This window comes from Eublepharis macularius, chromosome 17 (assembly GCF_028583425.1).
Source record: "Eublepharis macularius isolate TG4126 chromosome 17, MPM_Emac_v1.0, whole genome shotgun sequence".
In the NCBI taxonomy this organism is placed as follows: domain Eukaryota; kingdom Metazoa; phylum Chordata; class Lepidosauria; order Squamata; family Eublepharidae; genus Eublepharis; species Eublepharis macularius.
The window spans coordinates 16,052,044-16,070,009 of NC_072806.1; the positions used below are offsets into that span (position 1 = coordinate 16,052,044).

Genomic DNA, 17,966 nt, shown 5'->3' on the forward strand with positions numbered 1-17,966 from the left:
TAAAACAACGACAACTGCTTCTGGAATCCCCCTGTGCATTTACTTAGTTATTTATTTACTTTATTGCTTGACTTTCTCACCGAGACTCCGGGCAGATTACACCGTGTAAATCAATGCAATCGATAGGATGTGACATCTGTTAAGCAACATAATCAGACTAGGATTACAGAAATTTGAAACGAAGCAAAAAGCATGAGACGTGATATGTCAAACAACTCCGAAAATGGTTATTATGTTAGTAGAAGACTGGGTGGTGGGAGCAGGGTAATACTGACAGCAAACAGATAATGCATAGCCAGGGCTTTTTTTTCAGGGGGAACGCAGGGGAACGGGGTTCCGGAACCTCTTGAAAATGGTCACATGGCTGGTGGCCCCGCCCCCTGATCTCCAAACAGAGGGGAGTTTAGATTGCCCCCCGCGCCGCTGAGCAGTGCGGAGGGCAATCTAAGCTTCCCTCTGTCTGGAGATCAGGGGGCAGGGCCACCAGCCACGTGACCATTTTCTCCGAGGGCAACCCACTGAGTTCCACCACCTCTTTTCCCAGAAAAAAAGCCCTGATGCATACTATCTACAGTGGTCTAGTCCACAGCCTTCTTCTTTGTCAAAAAAACCCCCTTCCTAAACCCAGGGCTCATTTTGAGGGGGAATGCGCAGGAACACAGTTCCCCAAAGAGGTCACATGTCAGGTGGTCCTGCCCACCTGACTCTCGGCCATTTGGGACAGTTTCGGCCTGGATTGGGGCCGAAACAGCCTAGATCGGACTCTGACAGGTGGTGGATCACTCTCTCGCTCAGCAGTGGCTCGATCCTGACCATTTTGGGCCCCTTTTTGGACATTTTCAGACCCTTTTTGCCATTTTGGGCCCAATTTCGGCCCTGAGTGGCCAGGATTGGGTCCAAAACAGCCAGGATAGGTGATGTCAGGGGTGTGTGGCATATGCAAATCAGGTATGCTAATGACACACTTCAGGTGATGTCAAAGGGCGTGGCATATGCTAATGAGCTATGCTAATGAGTTCCTCCAGCTCTTTTTCTACGAAATGACCCCTTCCTAAACCATTCCATTACAGTATTACCTTTATAGAACTGCCTTCCCAAACAACTCTGTTTCGCATAGTTTACGGAAAGACAGAAGCGTGGGACCTTCCTGACCATCTCAGGCAGGCCATTCCACAAGGTGGGGGCCGCAACGGAGAATGCACATGTAGGCACTTGTTGATCTTGCTCGTTTGTAGGGTGCTCCCCTCTCCAGAAGACCCTGCTAGGATGAACGAAGCAATTATGTATTGCTCGATCAGACTAGAAATTATTTCTAGGCCAGCATACAGTTTGCATTACTAGCCAGCCCTGGGCACACTGGGAGAAGAGTCACCCTTTACTTTTGTTCCTAACATCTGGGGCTCAGGCAGACATGGTCTGAACAAGGAAGCTCGGTTTTGATCTTGGGAGCGGAGGCCAATTGTGATCCGATCTGGACTGATCTCACCCATTAAGATAGCTTCGTGATCTGGTGCCAACCCACATTTAGAACCCTTTCAGAATCCTCATAGATCGTTGTGCTGAGATTCTTTGTGGCAGGGAAACACACTCCCATAAATCCACCGTCTGTCTAGCTTAGGGTGTCTATTTTTCATTTCCGTTCTTGTCCTGGCTCCGCTTCTTTGGGTTCTACTCCTGCCTTTGCTCCTCTTCCCTGGTCTTTAGTTGATGACCCCACCTCTCTGCTTCTAAAAACTGATCTCACTTTCTCGCTAAATGTGTCCAGATGCCTGTATACTGTGGTGTTGAAGCAGGCGGTTCGGTGTTGTCGTTGTCAGCTTTTGAAATCCTCTGTTTGATGTTGTCCAGCTTGGAATGAGCAGTTGCGGATGTATTGCATCCTTAAGTGCAGAGGAGGTGAACTCTTTGGGTTGGGCCAGCTTCTTGCAGCAAACGGGTATGCAGGCTTTGAAATTACCCAGAATTAAGGGGCTGTGTGCATCACTAGGCAGCCAGGTTTTGCAAAGCGCAACTACTCTTGGCTCTCCCACGGGAGATCAAGTAGCCAACTTTTTCTGCCATCCACTGCTCTTGCATGCCGAGCAGCAGCATAGAGTGCTGGTGGTACTAGATTGTAGATGGGATCTTTAGTACGGAGCCGAGCTTTCCCGGCTCTTTCTTGCACACCACGCTGCCACTCAGGCTGCCTGGAGCAGGTCTCTGAAGAGGCAGCAGTTAAATATTCTAAATAAATAAAGGTGTAGGAGCCGCCCAGGTCAGCCTCTCTGTAAACAATTGGCAGTTCAATCAAAATCAATCAGTCCCTTATTGGCATAAAAATACCAAGAGTGGAGCATGATATATAGACTGCATTAGGGTTACAAATAAATAAATATACCACCCGAATGGCTCTTTATACTTTATCAGAGCGCAGCTTAATAGTGCGTTGTAGAAATGTAGCCACTTTATCAGTTATATCCGGAGAAGAGTCATTCAGAATGAAGTAGATCTTAGTGGGATCGGAAAGCCCCATCGTATTTTCCAGGATTGAATTTAGATATTTACTACGAATTTCTACATAGAAGGGACAATAGAGAAGAATATGTGAGATTGTTTTAATGCAACTTAGCTTGCAGGGACAGTATTAAGCTAAGTATGGAACCTTTTGGAATCTTCCATATCGATTTGCAGAGGGCGAAATGTTAAATGGGCAGTTCACAGAGTGGAGGAGAGGATAAAATAATGAACAAGACATGGCACAACCCTGCAAGCACACATCCCCTTTTAGGGCCATTGATCTCATTTCCCCTCCTTTCCAAATGCAAGATGCCTGTCGTTGAGAGACTCCTTTCCTCTCATTTCACACCCTGACCATGTGTTGACTTACTTTATTATTTTATTTATGTCATTTATAGCCTGCCTTTCTCACTGAGACTCAAGGCGGATTACACAGTGTGAGATTAGTACAATCAATATCAAAGACATTTCCGTAAACAACAACAAAGGGTAAATAAATATTAGTTTACAAAGACACAGCATTAGCAAGAATCCAATACAGAGTTGGAGAAATGCTGAAACAGAACATAATCAGTTCCAGAAATGACATTAGACAATATGCGTGATTACGGCGTGGTTTCTTTTATTGACTTACTTTGATTATCTTAATTTAGTTTTGTTTTATCTCTCTAGTTGTGAGTTGTTTTGAGCAGGTCTGGGGAAGCAGCATACACATTCCCTCAATCAATACCGTAAAGTGAGAACGTTATCAGTTACCCCCTCCCATTCTCCCTCTCTCTCTACATTCTTCCCACTCTTCCTCCAGGGAGCTCAAGGCAGCCTGCATGTTTTTTCCTTCCTCATTTTATCCTCACAGCAACCTTGTGAGGTAGGACAGGCTGAGGAAGGTCACCAGGAGAGCTTCATGGCAATATGAGGATTTAAACCCAGGTCCTAGTCCAACACTCTAACCATTGCACCACATGGTCAGCACATCCTTTCTCTTCCGTCCTACTTCTTCTTCTAATTGGGGATGGGGGCCAGATCGTCATACAGGTACTGTTCCCATTAATTTACCCCTTACCTATTTCCCTCAGTTTCAGGTTTACTGTCATATACATTCACACCTACATTTTTGAAGGACTTTAGAATTCTTCCTTTTCCATCCTGATAAACTCCCAGTGCCCTGATCTGGATAGCCCAGGCTAGCTGGATTTCATCAGATCTTGGAAGCTAAGCAGGGTTGGCTTTGGTTAATACTTGGATGGGAGACCATCAAGAAAGTCAAGGGTTGCTACACAGAGGCAGGCAATGGCAAACCGTATCTGTTTGTCTCCTGCCTTGAAACCCTACAGGATCACCATAAGTCACCTGTGACTTGACTGCACTTTTCACACACACAAACTTACAATATAGAAGCCCCTCCCTTATTTTGGAGGTCCCATCCTCATGTTCTCCTTCTGCGGTCTGCCTCTTCCAAATTCTAGTTTATTTCCTCCTTCTTCCCCACCCCCCAGTAGCAGCTTTCCCTTTTCTCTTAAGCATGGAATTGGTTTCATTTAATTTTTTTTAAAACCTATGGCTGTCTGAATTGTGGGAGAGTTCAGGTTGGCTGTACATGTGGAAGGTTTGGCACGGAAAGACCTGTCTCTGGTCAATTCACACACCGCTCCAGTTGTACATGCCTTCGTCCAAACCCTGGAGTTGGCTTATTTTCCCACTCTGCCTGATGGTGAACTTTGGATATCTCAAAAGCTTGCATTGCTCCATTGCCGACTGACGTTGGCCAGTCAAAGATGGTGCCGTAGCCATGGGCTTCCCTGTTGAACTGGATGTCTGAGCGGGTCCAGGTTTGTCACGCTGGCAGAAGAGAGTCTGAATCTTTGGATAGGACACCAGTTCTGCTTTTGGAGGTCAGCCCCTTTAACTTCTGGGCAATCCACAGATCACCCCGTCAGGCAGCATCATGCTGTCCATGACATACAGTCCCAGCCTCCGGAGCGTAGCCAGTAAGTACCACTCTGACTGGGGGCTGCACGAGATCCGGCAGACTGATGTGGTGGAGCTGCAGCGGCTGCGGGAGGTCCGGGTGGCAGCTCAGGCCCGCACCCGGGAAGAGTTCCTCCGGATGCATGGGCTGTCCCTGGAGGAATGCACGGCGCAGAAGACAGGCATGAAATATAGGTAAGAAATGCTATTTTTGTGTGGTGATGCTTTTTAAAAAGCCACTGGGCTTAGTGTCAATAGCAGGATGGGCGAGGTTTTTTTTAGAAGGGGGCATTTTAACTCCTGCAAGCAAAGTGCTTTCCATATCCCTTACATTTTAAATGCCGAAACCGTGAATGCTTCTTTTCCCCGGGCCAGGCCAGCGGCACAGGCCAGCCAGGCAACTTCCAAGTGCTCCTGTCACAGCAAGAGGGGCTGAACCCACCGACTGGTAACTAAGAGTCTCTCTGCACAAGACATCTTACACGGAGATGCTCAAGTGACTTACTTGCTGTGTACTCAAGTATACTCTGTCTCCCTAGCAATGCATGTGTACCCACAATGGGAGAACAAGTGTCAGATCTTTCACTCGAGTGTCCCCGTGCAAGATGTCTTGTGTGGCGAGATTCTAAATTATTGTATTTAAAAATGCCAACCCCCCCCCCAAAATGATATCCAGTCCACTCTTGATCATTTCATAAGCTAAACTGCTCTGTGCACAATTGAGAGGAGGGGACAATATCAATTTGCCTGCACTATGAAAGGAAATGGGAGGCAGCCCAGCATTTTCACCCACAGAAAGTGATTCAGTTGCCACCGACCCAAAACCATCGTATTTTTTCATGACTGCCAATGTGTGCTTCTGCCCAAATGCCACTAGATGGCAGGCTCCTACTTACAGTCCATGGAGCTGCTGTCTCCCTTAGTGTCTTCTTTGGCCGTTTTCACACGTCTTACCGGCCGTGCAAAATTGCGCAATATTCCTGAAACAACCATGTCTTCCTGGCGCAATTTCCCATCATGACTCCAGAATCGCTCCAGGAAGACGCCGTCATTCCGGAAGTTTTGCACAATTTTGCACGGCCGATAAGACGTGTGAAAACAGCCATGGTCTCCCAACCATGCATGTTGGCTGTATATGGGGAATGAGCCACTCAGTGGACTCTGCCAACGGGCCTGGGTCCTTGAAATGTTCTCCCAGCAACAGAATAGTTGCTCATAGAGGGAACCAGTTTGGAGTAGTGGTTAAGAGCATGGGACTCTAATCTAGAGAGCCGGGTTTGATTCCCCACTCCTCCACTTGAAGCCAGCTGGGTGACCTTGGGCTAGTCACAGCTCTCTGGAGCTCTCTCAGCCCCACCCACCTCACAGGGTGTTTTGTTGTGGGGATAATAGTAACATACTTTGTAAACCACTCTGAGTGGGCATTAAGTTGTCCTGAAGGGCAGTATATAAATCGAATGTTGTTGTTGTTGTTATAGCTATGGGGCTGGCAGCTAAAACAAGACGTGCTTTGGAGTTACATAGGAAACAGGGCCTCATAGACCTTAGAAATGTGAACTATAGGGGGAAGAAACTTGTCTGTGGGGGGTCACTCTTTCTGAGCCTCCCTTTCCCCCACTGTAAATCTCCTCCCTTCCCACTACTGCCGTTAGCCTCATGAGGAAATCCCTACAGCTGTTCCAGGGCTGGGGGAATGATCTGCCCTGAGCAAAGAGCTGGCAGTGAAAGAGCTAAACACCCCCTTCCCTTTGCCTAATGGCTCCTGTTCCTCCCCCTTCCCCCAGTGGCCAAAAAACCCACTGGAGGTCCTAAATGAGTGCACTTCTGCATCGCACCTGCTTTGGCCATTGGAGCCAGGTGTTTTTGTCAGCTGGTTGGTTTGCTTTTTCAAAAAATGGCAAGTTTTCAGCTCTTACAAAGGACTAGCAGTGCTATCCTCGGCATAGTTATACTCGTTGAAGCCCATTGGCATCAACGGGCTTTGAAAGGGGTAACTCTACTTAGGATGGTACTCTAGGTATGCTTGAACATAAGTAAAGCCTGTTGAACTCTCAGAAGCCAAACGTTTGGGGGAGGGATGAGCAGTGGGGGCTTGATTGATTCCTCTGCGGAGATGTTGCCCAGCCTTCCACCTAGAGGAAATGACAAGGTTAAGCCACCAAACTGGTGTTGCCAGGGAAAGAAAGAAAGAAAGAAAGAAAGAAAGAAAGAAAGAAAGAAAGAAAGAAAGAAAGAAAGAAAGAAAGAAAGAAAGAAAGAAAGCAAGCAAGCAAGCAAGCAAGCAAGCAAGCAAGCTCAGAGGGTTCAATTGAACCTCACTCAATAGGAACTAGGCTCTTCCACTTTACTTCCCATCTAGCCACACAAGATTCATTTTAACAGCTTGGATCCCCACACGCCGTCCACCCTGGCTTTGCTTTTGCATTATATACTAACTTGCATAATGAGGGTGGTGTGGGCCGCAGGAGGGTGTCCAGTCCAAAGACGCCTCCGCGTTCAGCACGGCATCATTACTCAGATGTGGGGGAAATCTGAAGCCAACTGAAGCCTTTCTGGTTTCACAAGCCTTTGTATAATCAAACACATCTTTGGAAAGTCGCTGATGGAAAAAAAATGTTGTGCGTTGGGTCCTTTGTTTGAGAGCAGAGGAAGGAACCAGGTCTCCGTGTCTCAAGAGCCGGTGGTTCAATTACCTCTCGCATCTCGCTGCCAAATAGATCCTGTTGAGCTTTTTGTGAGCGGCACAATAGGACCCTTATGCGGAAAAGCCCTGCACTGCTGCCTTGTTTATTAAAGATCCAAGATAGAGACTGTTCCTCGCCAGCACAGCTTCCCTTTCCCCGTGTCCCAATCACAGACTTTGTTAAGCAGAGGAGAAGAGAACCTACAGAAGAGTAAAACTGGAGTTTCTTGAGCAAACGAGGCCATTACATTTCCAGGTGGGGTTTCGAACAAAGAATCACATCCGTTTTCTTACAACTTACAGATGTGTCTAAAACCTTCTTGGCAAACCCAAGGCCCAGTGTGTATTTTAGGGCATAGGTTAAAAGGTAAAGGTAGTCCCCTGTGCAAGCATGGAGTCATTACTGACCCATGGGGGGATGTCGCATCACGACGTTTTCGTGGCAGACTTTTTGTTGCATGGTGGTTTGCCATTGCTTTCCCCAGTCATCTACACTTTACCCCCAGGAAACTGGGTACTCATTTTACCGACCTCGGTAGGATGGAAGGCTGAGTCAACCTTGAGCCAGCTATTTGAACCTGGCTTCCGCCAGGATCGAATTCAGGTCTGAGCAGAGCTTGGGCTGCAGTGCTGCAGCTTACCACTCTGCGCCACGGGGCCTCATATTGTGCATACCACACACATTATGTTGTCCTTGCATCTTCCCCAGGTCTTGTCTGTTTGATGTGAGCTGCAAGTTCCGCACTCGGAACTCAGTTCCGAAGTACAAGGGAGGGGCGTACTTGGACTGGGACTGTGGGAAGAAGATGCTTAACACACACACCCTGGTGCCATTTTCCCAACCTGAAATGCCCCAGGAAGACACTGTTTGCCCTCTTGGGGAAACTGAACATGTGCTGTGCCATTCAGCTGACATGAAATGTTGAAGTGCAGCGGTACAGCTGGCCCCACCCTGCCTTTTAGTCTTTGAAGGTTTACATTCATGCTAAGGACAAATGAGCCATAGGAGAGTCTCATTGGGCCTTGTGAATGTTTGGGGCTGAATTTTCGCACTAGCACACAATTGGAACTTTGCAGTTCGATCTGCGCAAGTATCCAACGGGCATGAAGAATAGACTGTTGGAGTCTCAAACGTTGAGATTCTGCGAGACTCCCAAGGGTTGTATATACATGTCTGGGAAGCGGGGTTTCCTTCCCGCCCCCCATTGTAGCTGCTCCTGTGCTGCTCGCCCTCTGTCAATGGATGGCCGTCCTTTCTCCAGTTTCCATCTCTTTTTCAATTCTCAGTAAACACGCAAAGGCTGTGCAGACTTGGTACCAGTTATGTGTCATTGTGCTTTCGGTCCTTCAGTAGGCTTGAATAGATGCTGGGCAGTCCAGGAATTAAATAAAACTCAGGCATGTGGGCGGCCAGTGGGATTGGGACCACAGCACAAAGGAAGGGGACATGTAAACCATTCTGTCCTGAAATTACCCTACGGAGCCCAGGAGTTCTCAGCCCCTGCCTATGTGTGGGCTTTTCCCTGTCTGCATCTTTCTTTAGAAAGAACAGCCTCCTAGGGAAGTTAAGGAAGGCTATCCCTCCGAGGCAGGTACTCAGGAGTACGTTTGGGATAGCCTGATCCTATCGTAAGGCTACAGTTTTGCAGACTGTATATAATGTTTTTATATAAAGTGTTTTCACAGTGGTGTAGATCTAAATATTTTGTTCTTTTGTATTCACATGTTGTTTGCCACCTCGGGTCTCAGACATGCTGGGAGAAAGGCAGGCTTAGAAATATTTTCTATAAATATTTACCCAGTTGGGGGAATATATCCATCCTTGTACAGGTGTGTTTGGCCATTTCAGGTCAGAAGAACAGCATATGGTGTAGGGGGTGGTGGGAATTTAACTTCCAGTCTGCTCATGCTCCAGACCTAATCTGAGTCGGGCCGTTGCACGCCTGCTTCTTGGCTTCCTTCTCAACAAAGTCCATAACGTAATTCTCTTCCCCATCTGCCCTTCCAGCCACTTCCTGACAACAGAATCTTAAGGCCAGGAAACCAAAATGCCAACTTCTCCCTGTGATGCTCAGATTTCAAAGCCCTTCCACCCTGCGACGCTCCGTGTCAGGGAGGGATTATTCAGGGAGGCGCCGGATTCGGTATGGACCAGTGAGAAAGTGCCCCATGGAGCTTGCAAACCAACTCGGAGAACAAAAGCAGCTGGCACGCCATTAATATTGCATTCCCTTCCCTGGCCTGGTGCGGAGGGACCATAAATATTTCAAGTGATTCTGTTTATTAGTTTTGATGGATCGAAGGACGTTTAGAATAGTGTTGGGTTACGGATGCCTAATAAGGGCTGATATATTATTAATTTCTCTGGTTTACAGAATAAGGCTGGGGACTAGAAGTCTGCTGGGACTAGAAGACCCTGGACTCACCTTGGTGGTCTCCCATCCAAGTACTAATTGGGGCCTATCCTGCTTACCTTCCGGGATCTGATGAGATCAGGCTAGGCTGGGCCGTCTGTGTCAGGTCTAAGGGACTGTAACTAACCATAATTAGAGGAGTGGTTGATATTTGGTGTGTTTTTTTCCTCCTGCTTGTGCGGACTGCTAGCAAAACAGATCCGTGGCTCCTATTTATGTAAACATACCAACTCTGCTGCAAAGATGTCCATGATCGTAGCTTCCCATTCACTTTTTCCAATGCAAAATAAAGACCCACCCCTTTGAGCTCTTCTGAGCTACATGGCATGCAAATGTAACTTCAAACTTGAGTAGTGAATTCTGGTAGATAATTGGCACATGTCTGCTCGCAGAGGTTGTGGAGTTTGTCAGTAATGCCGGTTGGACTCTGTAGTCCTCGCTGTGGGGCGGCTAGAGATCTAAAGACCTAAAGACCTTGGGAATACTCTGCCCCATAGCAAATGACTGCCTATTCCTTTTCTCAGCTCGCCTGGAAAATGATCTGGTGTTGGGTGTGGGAATTCTCTTCCATGTCCGAGCAGAACAGAAATCTTTGTTTTCTAAGATTTTCCCCAAGTCGAATTGTGTCCCCTTCAATCGGGCACTAAATGGGATTACATTGGTTTAGCTGTAGGGATTAAGGAGCTTGAAGGCAGAAGGAGAAAATCGCAGACTATAGAACAATCATTATGTGTGCGCTCTGGGAATCAGAAATAGCAAGACAACTGATATTTAAGAAAAGCAACCAGCATCGGCCATTCAAGGCAAGAGAATATAGTATCCGGCCATAGATCAAGATGGATAGCCGTGTTTGTCTTTCTATAGCGGTGGAGAAGAGCAAGAGTCCAGTAGCACCTATAAGACTAACAGCATTTGTGGTAGGCTATGATCTTTCGTGGTGAGCTGTGGCTCACAAAAGCTCACACCTTACCACAAATTTTGTTAGTCTTATAGGTGCAACTGGAGTCTTGCTCGTTTCCAGCATCTGGCCAGTTCAAACATGATATGGCAGAAAACCTGAGGTTTCTATTAAGGTTATTTCCACATTGGGGGGCAGTTCTCCATTTTGATCTCATTGCTGCTGTGAATGCCGTTGTGTACGCAGTGGCATGGAGGCTGTTCTTTTCCTCTGTGCCTCCAAAACTCACACCTCTACTGGACCTTTTTTAAACTGTTGATATTTTTATAAGCTGGCCCAAACCCTGCCAGCGGTAGGAAGGGGAAGGATACTGCAGGTGACCGAGAAGGTACGAAAACCACTATCTTCCCTCCAGGGATCATTTCGTAGAAAAAAAGCTGGAGGGACTTGTTAGTATAACTCATTAGCATGTGCCCCACCCCTTCCCATTGCCGAAGTGTGTCATTAGCATAACTGATTTGCATATGCCACACCCCCTGACGTCACCTATCCTGGCTGTTTTGGACCCAATCCTGGCCATTCAGGGCCAAAATTGGGCCCAAAATGGCAAAAAGGAGCTGAAAATGGCTGGAAAGGGGCCCAAAATGGTCAGAATCAGGCCACTGCTGAGTGGGAGAGTGATCCACCACCCGTCAGAGGCCTGATCCGGGCTGTTTTGGCCCCAATCCAGGCTGAAACGAGCCCAAACTGGCCGAGAGTCAGGTGGACGGAAGCAACTTTAAGAGAACCTGCACTTCCAAGCTGAGCCCATCCTCCTTAGAACCCTTTGCTGTCATTGCACGCTCCTTCAAAACCCAGTGTTTTTCGATGGAGTCTGTTTACATGTTTGGTAACAGGAAATCAAGAGATCTCTTTGCACATGAGGACTGGCTCAGAATGTCTGCAGCGCTCCTCAAAACACTGCATGTTTTGGAGCGCAGAATGTTGCAACGGATGCCGGGAGAAAACACAGTGGGATTCCCTAGCCCTTCGGCTCCTTTTATTCAGTGCTTCCCTGGGAAGATACGCACAATTCATGATGTTGACATGCGGCAGCCAGCCTTTCCGCATTGGCTCTGGCTGCCAGATGGACAGGTGGAAAGGTCAGCATGAATTACGGCAGCCCCAGCGTGCATCAGTCAACCATCTGTCAGCCTTCTGACAGCTGCCCTGTGGATGTTTCCTGCAGGCTTTGGCAAGCCAAGACATTTCCCTCGTACAATTTGCTTTAAGGCACAGTTGTGACTTTTCTGGACTAATGACCCCAAATATCAAGGTTCCAGCCTGCAGCAGGTCTTGAACTGGTGATCTAGAGGATAGCAGGCAAGGATTCAACCTCATATGTTACAACACCCAAAGCAGGGAATATACAGGAGACTTGCTACCCTATCAGGGAAGTCTCCCATCGATAGAGCCAGCTCTGGGTTGGGAAATTCCTGGAACCTGGAGAGGGTGGGGTTCGAGGAAGGGAGGGGCCTCAGCAGGATATAATATCATAGAGTCCACCTTCCAAAGCTGCCATTTTCTCTAGGGTCATAGATCCAGAGAAGTTAGCCGTGTTAGTCTATAGTTGCAAAATAATAAAGAGTCCAGTAGCACTTTTAAGACTAACCAACTTTATTGTAGCATAAGCTTTCAAGAACCACAGCTGAGGTTCTCAAAAGCTTATGTTACAGTAAAGTTGGTTAGTCTTAAAGGTGCTACTGGGCTCCTTACTATTTTCTCTGGGGGAACTGGTCTTGGTTGGTTGGAGATCAGTTGTAATTCCTGGAGATCTCCAGCCACCACCTGGAGGGTGGCAGCTCTAAGCTGCACAGGCAAAACTCTATGACCCACAAGCAATAGGGAGACTCAGCTCTTGCTAGCCACAGGCCATCTCTGCTTGTGCTCCCCCCAGGCAGAGAGTGACATTTTGAACCTCCCTGTCAAGTAGTCTACCTGAAAAACCCTCCTCTGCAGTAGTGCCCCTGCCCAAATTCTCCAGCATGCCCACTGCCTTCTCTCTCCTCTTGCCTAGAGCATCAGTTTCCTACGAGGGGAAGCAGGTTAAGAAAGACAGACCTGTGGTGTAGCGGTTAACATATCCAACTATGATCTGGGTGACCCAGGTTCAAATCCCCACTCTGCCATGGAAGTTCACAGCCAGTCACACACTGGCATTCACAGCCAGTCACACAGTTTGACCTTCCTCGCAGGGTTGTTGTGAGGATGAAATGGAGGAGAGGAGAATAATGTTTTGGGTCCCTATGGGGGAGAAAAGTGAGGATGAAATGAAGTAAATAAATAACGAGTGGCAGAGCAGAAGAGCTCCAGTTTGGAACCTGCTCCATTTTATTAAAAAGACCTGCAGTGCTAAGTAGAAGCCTCCATGTTCAGAGGTGATATCAAATGTTGCGAACCTGCAACAGGGAAGGGATATTTGTGTTCTTGCTGTGCATGTGTGCTTTTCAGAAATGCCTGGCTGGCCGCTGTCGTTACCAGAACAGTGGACTAAACGGACGCTTGGCCTGATCTACCAAGAGGCATCTTAGTGTTCTCAAAAACCAAATATGACAATCCTTTTGGCCTCTTCCTGCTTCATAATATGCTTAGGCGAAAGTGGAGCATGTCGGCCTTTGGCTCTGTTTGCCACAGACATTGATGACTTAGAAAATGTGCACATAAGGTTTTGCTGATCTCCATTCCAGTGGCTCAAAGATTTTGGGGTGCAGAGGGATGAGGGGTCTGTTTTCCTGGTCTCCCTCCACCCACACACGCGCACACCTCTCAGATCTTCTCGGAGGAGAATCACAGCACCAGAATAAACTCTCTTTGGCGGCTCTTGCCCGGGAGGCTGAGCATGGCCAGCCGCTTGTAGCAGGAAGTCTCTGTGTGCTAATTCTCCCTTGCGTGGGCGTTGCACATGGGAAGGGAATGCAGCCGTTCACAGCAGGGAGACATATAGCTTGGCCCGATGCACAGGAGTCCCTTTCGCTAGCTCCTGATCTTTCTTTATTTCCCCCCATTATCTTTTGCTTACATTTCCCCACAACTGTTGCCTTCAAGGATCAAACACACAGGCAGGATGAACAGAAGCAAGCAGCATTCTTTTCCCTGATCTTCTGTGACAAAAAAGACTCTTTGGGAGTGCAAAAGAGAAGGGCCAATCCACTTCTCTGAAGGGGGATCTTTGGGTTGGATCCAGCCAGCTTTTTCACTCAGAGTCTCTCTACACATTTGACATACGAAGAACATGTGTCAGGAGATGCAAAGTTAGCCGAGAAGGGTAGTTTAAAAAGCTGGCAGCGGGCAGAGGCTTTGCTATACATTGGAGTTGCGTGAAAGGGCTGTGAAATGCCAGAAGGGATATTTCAGTCCGTTATAACCCCTCCAGGTCCAAGCCCAGTTCTGGAAGGCAGCTTCAGCCCATTCCTATTCCTCACTGCCCTCTGGTTTTGATCCCGCACAGTTTTAGACTGGAGAGATGAAATTGACAGAGCCTTCCGGGAGGCAAAGATGAAATTAACCAACCCTCTGAGGAGCGATCTCCGCCAGCTCTGTCTTTTTAAACTACGCTTCACGGCTAACATTGCATCTCCCTACACTTGACGAACACGTGCTGAGGCGTCTTGTGTAGAGAGACTCTCCGTCTTGCTCAGTCCCCTTCTTCACTATAGCCCCCGTCCCATATGGCTTTGGTGCATGCAGGTCCTAAAAACCCAAGCATAGCTTTTGGGGATGTTTAAAGGGGACCCCACCTTCCTTACTCACCTGCAGAAAAACTGGCCAGATCCAACCCTCTGGTTTACATGCAGAGGATTCTGTCTCATTCCCTCCTCCAACGTTTCCTCGAAGAAGCTCATTGGTGGTTCTCTCACTGTATCCTCAGTGTGTGACTGGCTCAAATCCATCCAGCAAGCTTTGTCTCCCCTATTCCCCAAACCATTATCCCATGCTGGTTGCGGGTTTAGTCCCAAGCGGCAGGGCTGGGGAAAACCGTGATGGGGAGCTGCTGCTTTTTGGAGTAGACAGTGCTGAGCATAGTTGACTGCTTTGGGTGTAAGGCACTTTTGCTGAAGATCAGCGAAGGCAGAGGATAAGTGTTTGCAGCAGCACTTTCATAATGCCATACTGTAACTTACAGTGCAATCCTAAGAAGAGTTACTGCAGTTTACGTTCATTGATTTCAATGGGTTTAGAAAGGAGTAACTCTTCTTAGGATTGCACTGCTAATGAATGAAGCGGTATGGAATCTTGGCATGGTTTTTCTGCTATTCTGCCCCTGTCCGTTCCTGCCTGCTTTTCCTTTTTTAAAATTTTTATTGGATGGCTAACATAACATATATACTGTTAATACATCTTACTTACTAATTATCCCCTATAGATATAGTGTATGCTCCCCACCCCCTCCCCTCCCCCTTTCCTCTATTGACTTCCAACAGCACTACAACCCCCCGTTTCTGTTACAAATACTATCTCTTAGTTGTCATTTTAAACTTAATGGTAAAGATTTACATTATGTCTTATCTTAGTAACACTCAAAAGACCATGATTGTCCTTTAACATCCCATCTTTTTTCTAAGTATTTTTTCAATTTCCCCCAGTCCTCAAAAAATTCCTTTGGATCTTGCTCTCTCAGTTTCCTTGTTAATTTGTCCATTTCCGCCATATATAACACTTTTTGTATCCACTCTTCAGTTTTCGGTATTTCTTCTTTCTTCCAATATTGTGCATACAAAATTCTTGCCGCCGTTATCATATAGTACAGTATTACTCTATCCCTTCTATTAATATCTTCTAAATGCAAGGATAACAATAACATTTCTGGATTCTTATCTACATTATTTTGGAGTATTAAGGACATTTCAGTACATATTTTAGACCAAAAGTCTCTAGCCTTATCGCAAGTCCACCACATATGAAACAGAGAACCTTCATGCTCTTTACATTTCCAGCACTTGTTGGATAGCTGCTTATTAGCAATGGCTAACTTTTTCAGTGTTAAATACCATCTATATATCATTTTATAGCCATTCTCTTTAATACTGGTACATGTTGAAATTTTTAAATTGAGTTCCTGCCTGCTTTTCCCACTGGTCCCTCTAGCCCAGCATTCTGTTCACGTAAGCCAAGCTTGAGCATGTAATGTGCAGTTCGGGGCATAGCACCACATACCTGCGTGATGCAAAATCACTGACCTGAGTGTCTCTTGTGAAAGGGATTCAAATTGTAGGTGATAATCCAGTTGCCACATCTCCCCTTCCCCTTCCCTGTGAAGTGAAGGGCTTGTTGTTGCTGTTTGAAGAATCAAGTACTAACAATTTTCCTAGTTGGTACTACTGCAAGATGCAGGAGAGAAAAGTTGCACATTTGAATGATCCTCTGCCGGATAAAACTCCCTGATGCGGAAAACGAGTATGTCAGAGATAAGGATACTAGCCTTGTGTTTTTCCATGTCGTACTGCTTTTCTCAGGATAGAGAGCTGGGAGGAGCATCCAGACATTCAACTTCTCCCCCTATCCCTCTGCAAGGACACATCTACAGCCTAGTATAGTCCAGGAGATACACTACTTCTTGGTACGGGTGATTCTAGAAACTATTCCAAGAGACTAAACTCTGATCTATCAGTTTGGTGTCTGTTGTTCATCTGGGACAGTTCTTTATTCATTTGAATACTGTACTAAAATTATTTAAATAAACATATTTTTAAAATATATTTGTAAAAAATACATTTATTTAAATGACCGTGTGACAACTGGATAATGAAGTGTTCAGGGTGCCGTCTCTTCCTTCTTTCCTTCCTTCCTTCCAACAATGGTTTGGCAGATGCCACTGGAAGATGATGGGATATCCCTCGCTTTGCGGAGTTCACCATCTAAATTTAGTCTCACAGCATCCTTGTTCCAGGCATGGGGAGGGGGAATGGAGGCAGGCCGAAGAGAAAGCGAGGCCAGGCTGTCAGGGGTGGAATGCTTTCATAGTCGGGCTGCTGCGACGGGAGTTGCAAAAGCAAGCCATGCATGGCGGAGGCATGAACCACACGAGACCGTCTTTCTGTTTGTCTCTGAATGAAATTTGTGGCCGTGGCATTAATAATGAATTGCCAAGTTGGGTTCTCCTTTGCGCTGTTGCTGCACTCCTCCGTTGACTTAGTCCAAAATGGAGATCCAACAAGATCCAAAGAACTGTCGTCTCGCAGCTTCTGAAACCCAGCACCCTTCTGTGTCTGACAAATGAGCCAAGCGGCTGAGGCTGAGGGATCGGAAGAGAGCGAGCGAGAGTCCTTCCCCACCCCCCTCCTCCTCGCCCTGAGAATCAGAATGACTCTCCGTAGAGATTCCCTCCTCCTGTATCCTTGTAAGTCTAAATGACGCAGCTCCTGAGCCCTGAAAGAGCTGCAGCGCGGGATTCACTCTCCAAACAGATGACTGGCATGGATCCTCCATACAGCATAGAGAGTCCATCTCCTATCCAAATGCCCTGAAACCACCCAAGACAATTTTCACCAAACTGAGTCCATAAGAGGCAATGGAATGGCTGCGGCTTGGAATGCCAGTCTTATCTGCTGATCCTTTTGGCTCCTAAATCTCACTCCAGAGTTGTGGATGGAGTGACTTCTCCATGACATTTGTTTTTCTTTTCTATTGCTGGTTAGGGTTCTGTCCTGAAAAGAGCCCGGGGTTACCAATTGCTGCATCTGGATATTCCCGGTCTCGAGGACAAGGGTGTTTTTGCATTGTGCTCTGAGATTTTTATTCTCCTCTGGCTTATCTGGGACGAGACTGGGTGGACGCAGGTTTGGGGGTAACAGGGTGACGAAGACCCGAAGGCAGAGAGGAATTCCTGAACAAGACCAGGATGCAAGTTTCTTTTGTGTGCTCGGACCACAACATCAAAAACCGGAGCGCGGAGGACAGGCTCAACCGGCAGAATGCCAGCAGCCCCAGCACACGAGGCCGGTTCCGTGCCGTGGCCATGGTTGCCCGGAGCCTGGGACACCTCTCGATGCAGACTGCCCCCTCCTCCAGTGAATCCAGCATGAAACAGCCTGGCATGAAATATAGGTATGGAAAGTGAGCGAAGCTGTGTGCCCTGCTATTCCAGCCCAACACTGAAATGCAGCTGCACTTGGTCTCCGAAGAATCTCCGCTTTCATTTAAGTAGTGTGTGTGTGGTATGCTGTGGCGTGGCGTGTTGTGGCGTGGCGTGGACTTACAACTGATTCCCTTTTCTTTTGACCATGTCTATTCCGCATCAGCCCCTACTCATCTGTGGCCGTGTCCCTTCTCTAAAGAAATAGACATGAAGTCTCATGACGTAATAAAGGAAGCGATTGTCGAGCATGGACAGAGTGCCTGAATCCTGGCAACTGCGCCATTCCCTCCCATGCTTAGAATTGAGCAGCTTGGCTTCCTTTTAGGTCACATGGTGGGGCTTCCATGTAGGACTGAGCCCCAGTACCTTTTTGTTTGTTTGGAATTAAACCCC

General features: G+C 47.2%; 1 protein-coding gene across 3 annotated transcripts in view; it reads left to right on the plus strand.

Moving 5' to 3' along the window:
• Nucleotides 1-17,966, plus strand: part of KCNAB2 (potassium voltage-gated channel subfamily A regulatory beta subunit 2) — a 132,900-nt gene that overhangs the window by 77,538 nt on the left and 37,396 nt on the right. Inside the window, exon 1 of one of the 3 annotated variants that reach the window (XM_055001532.1) lies at nt 17,337-17,542. The exons of the other annotated variants lie outside the window; for them this stretch is intronic. Within the exon in view, the coding sequence (XP_054857507.1) occupies nt 17,337-17,542 (206 nt within the window). Of the gene's footprint in view, nt 1-17,336; nt 17,543-17,966 lie in introns of those variants that run through there. 3 annotated transcript variants of the gene reach the window in all.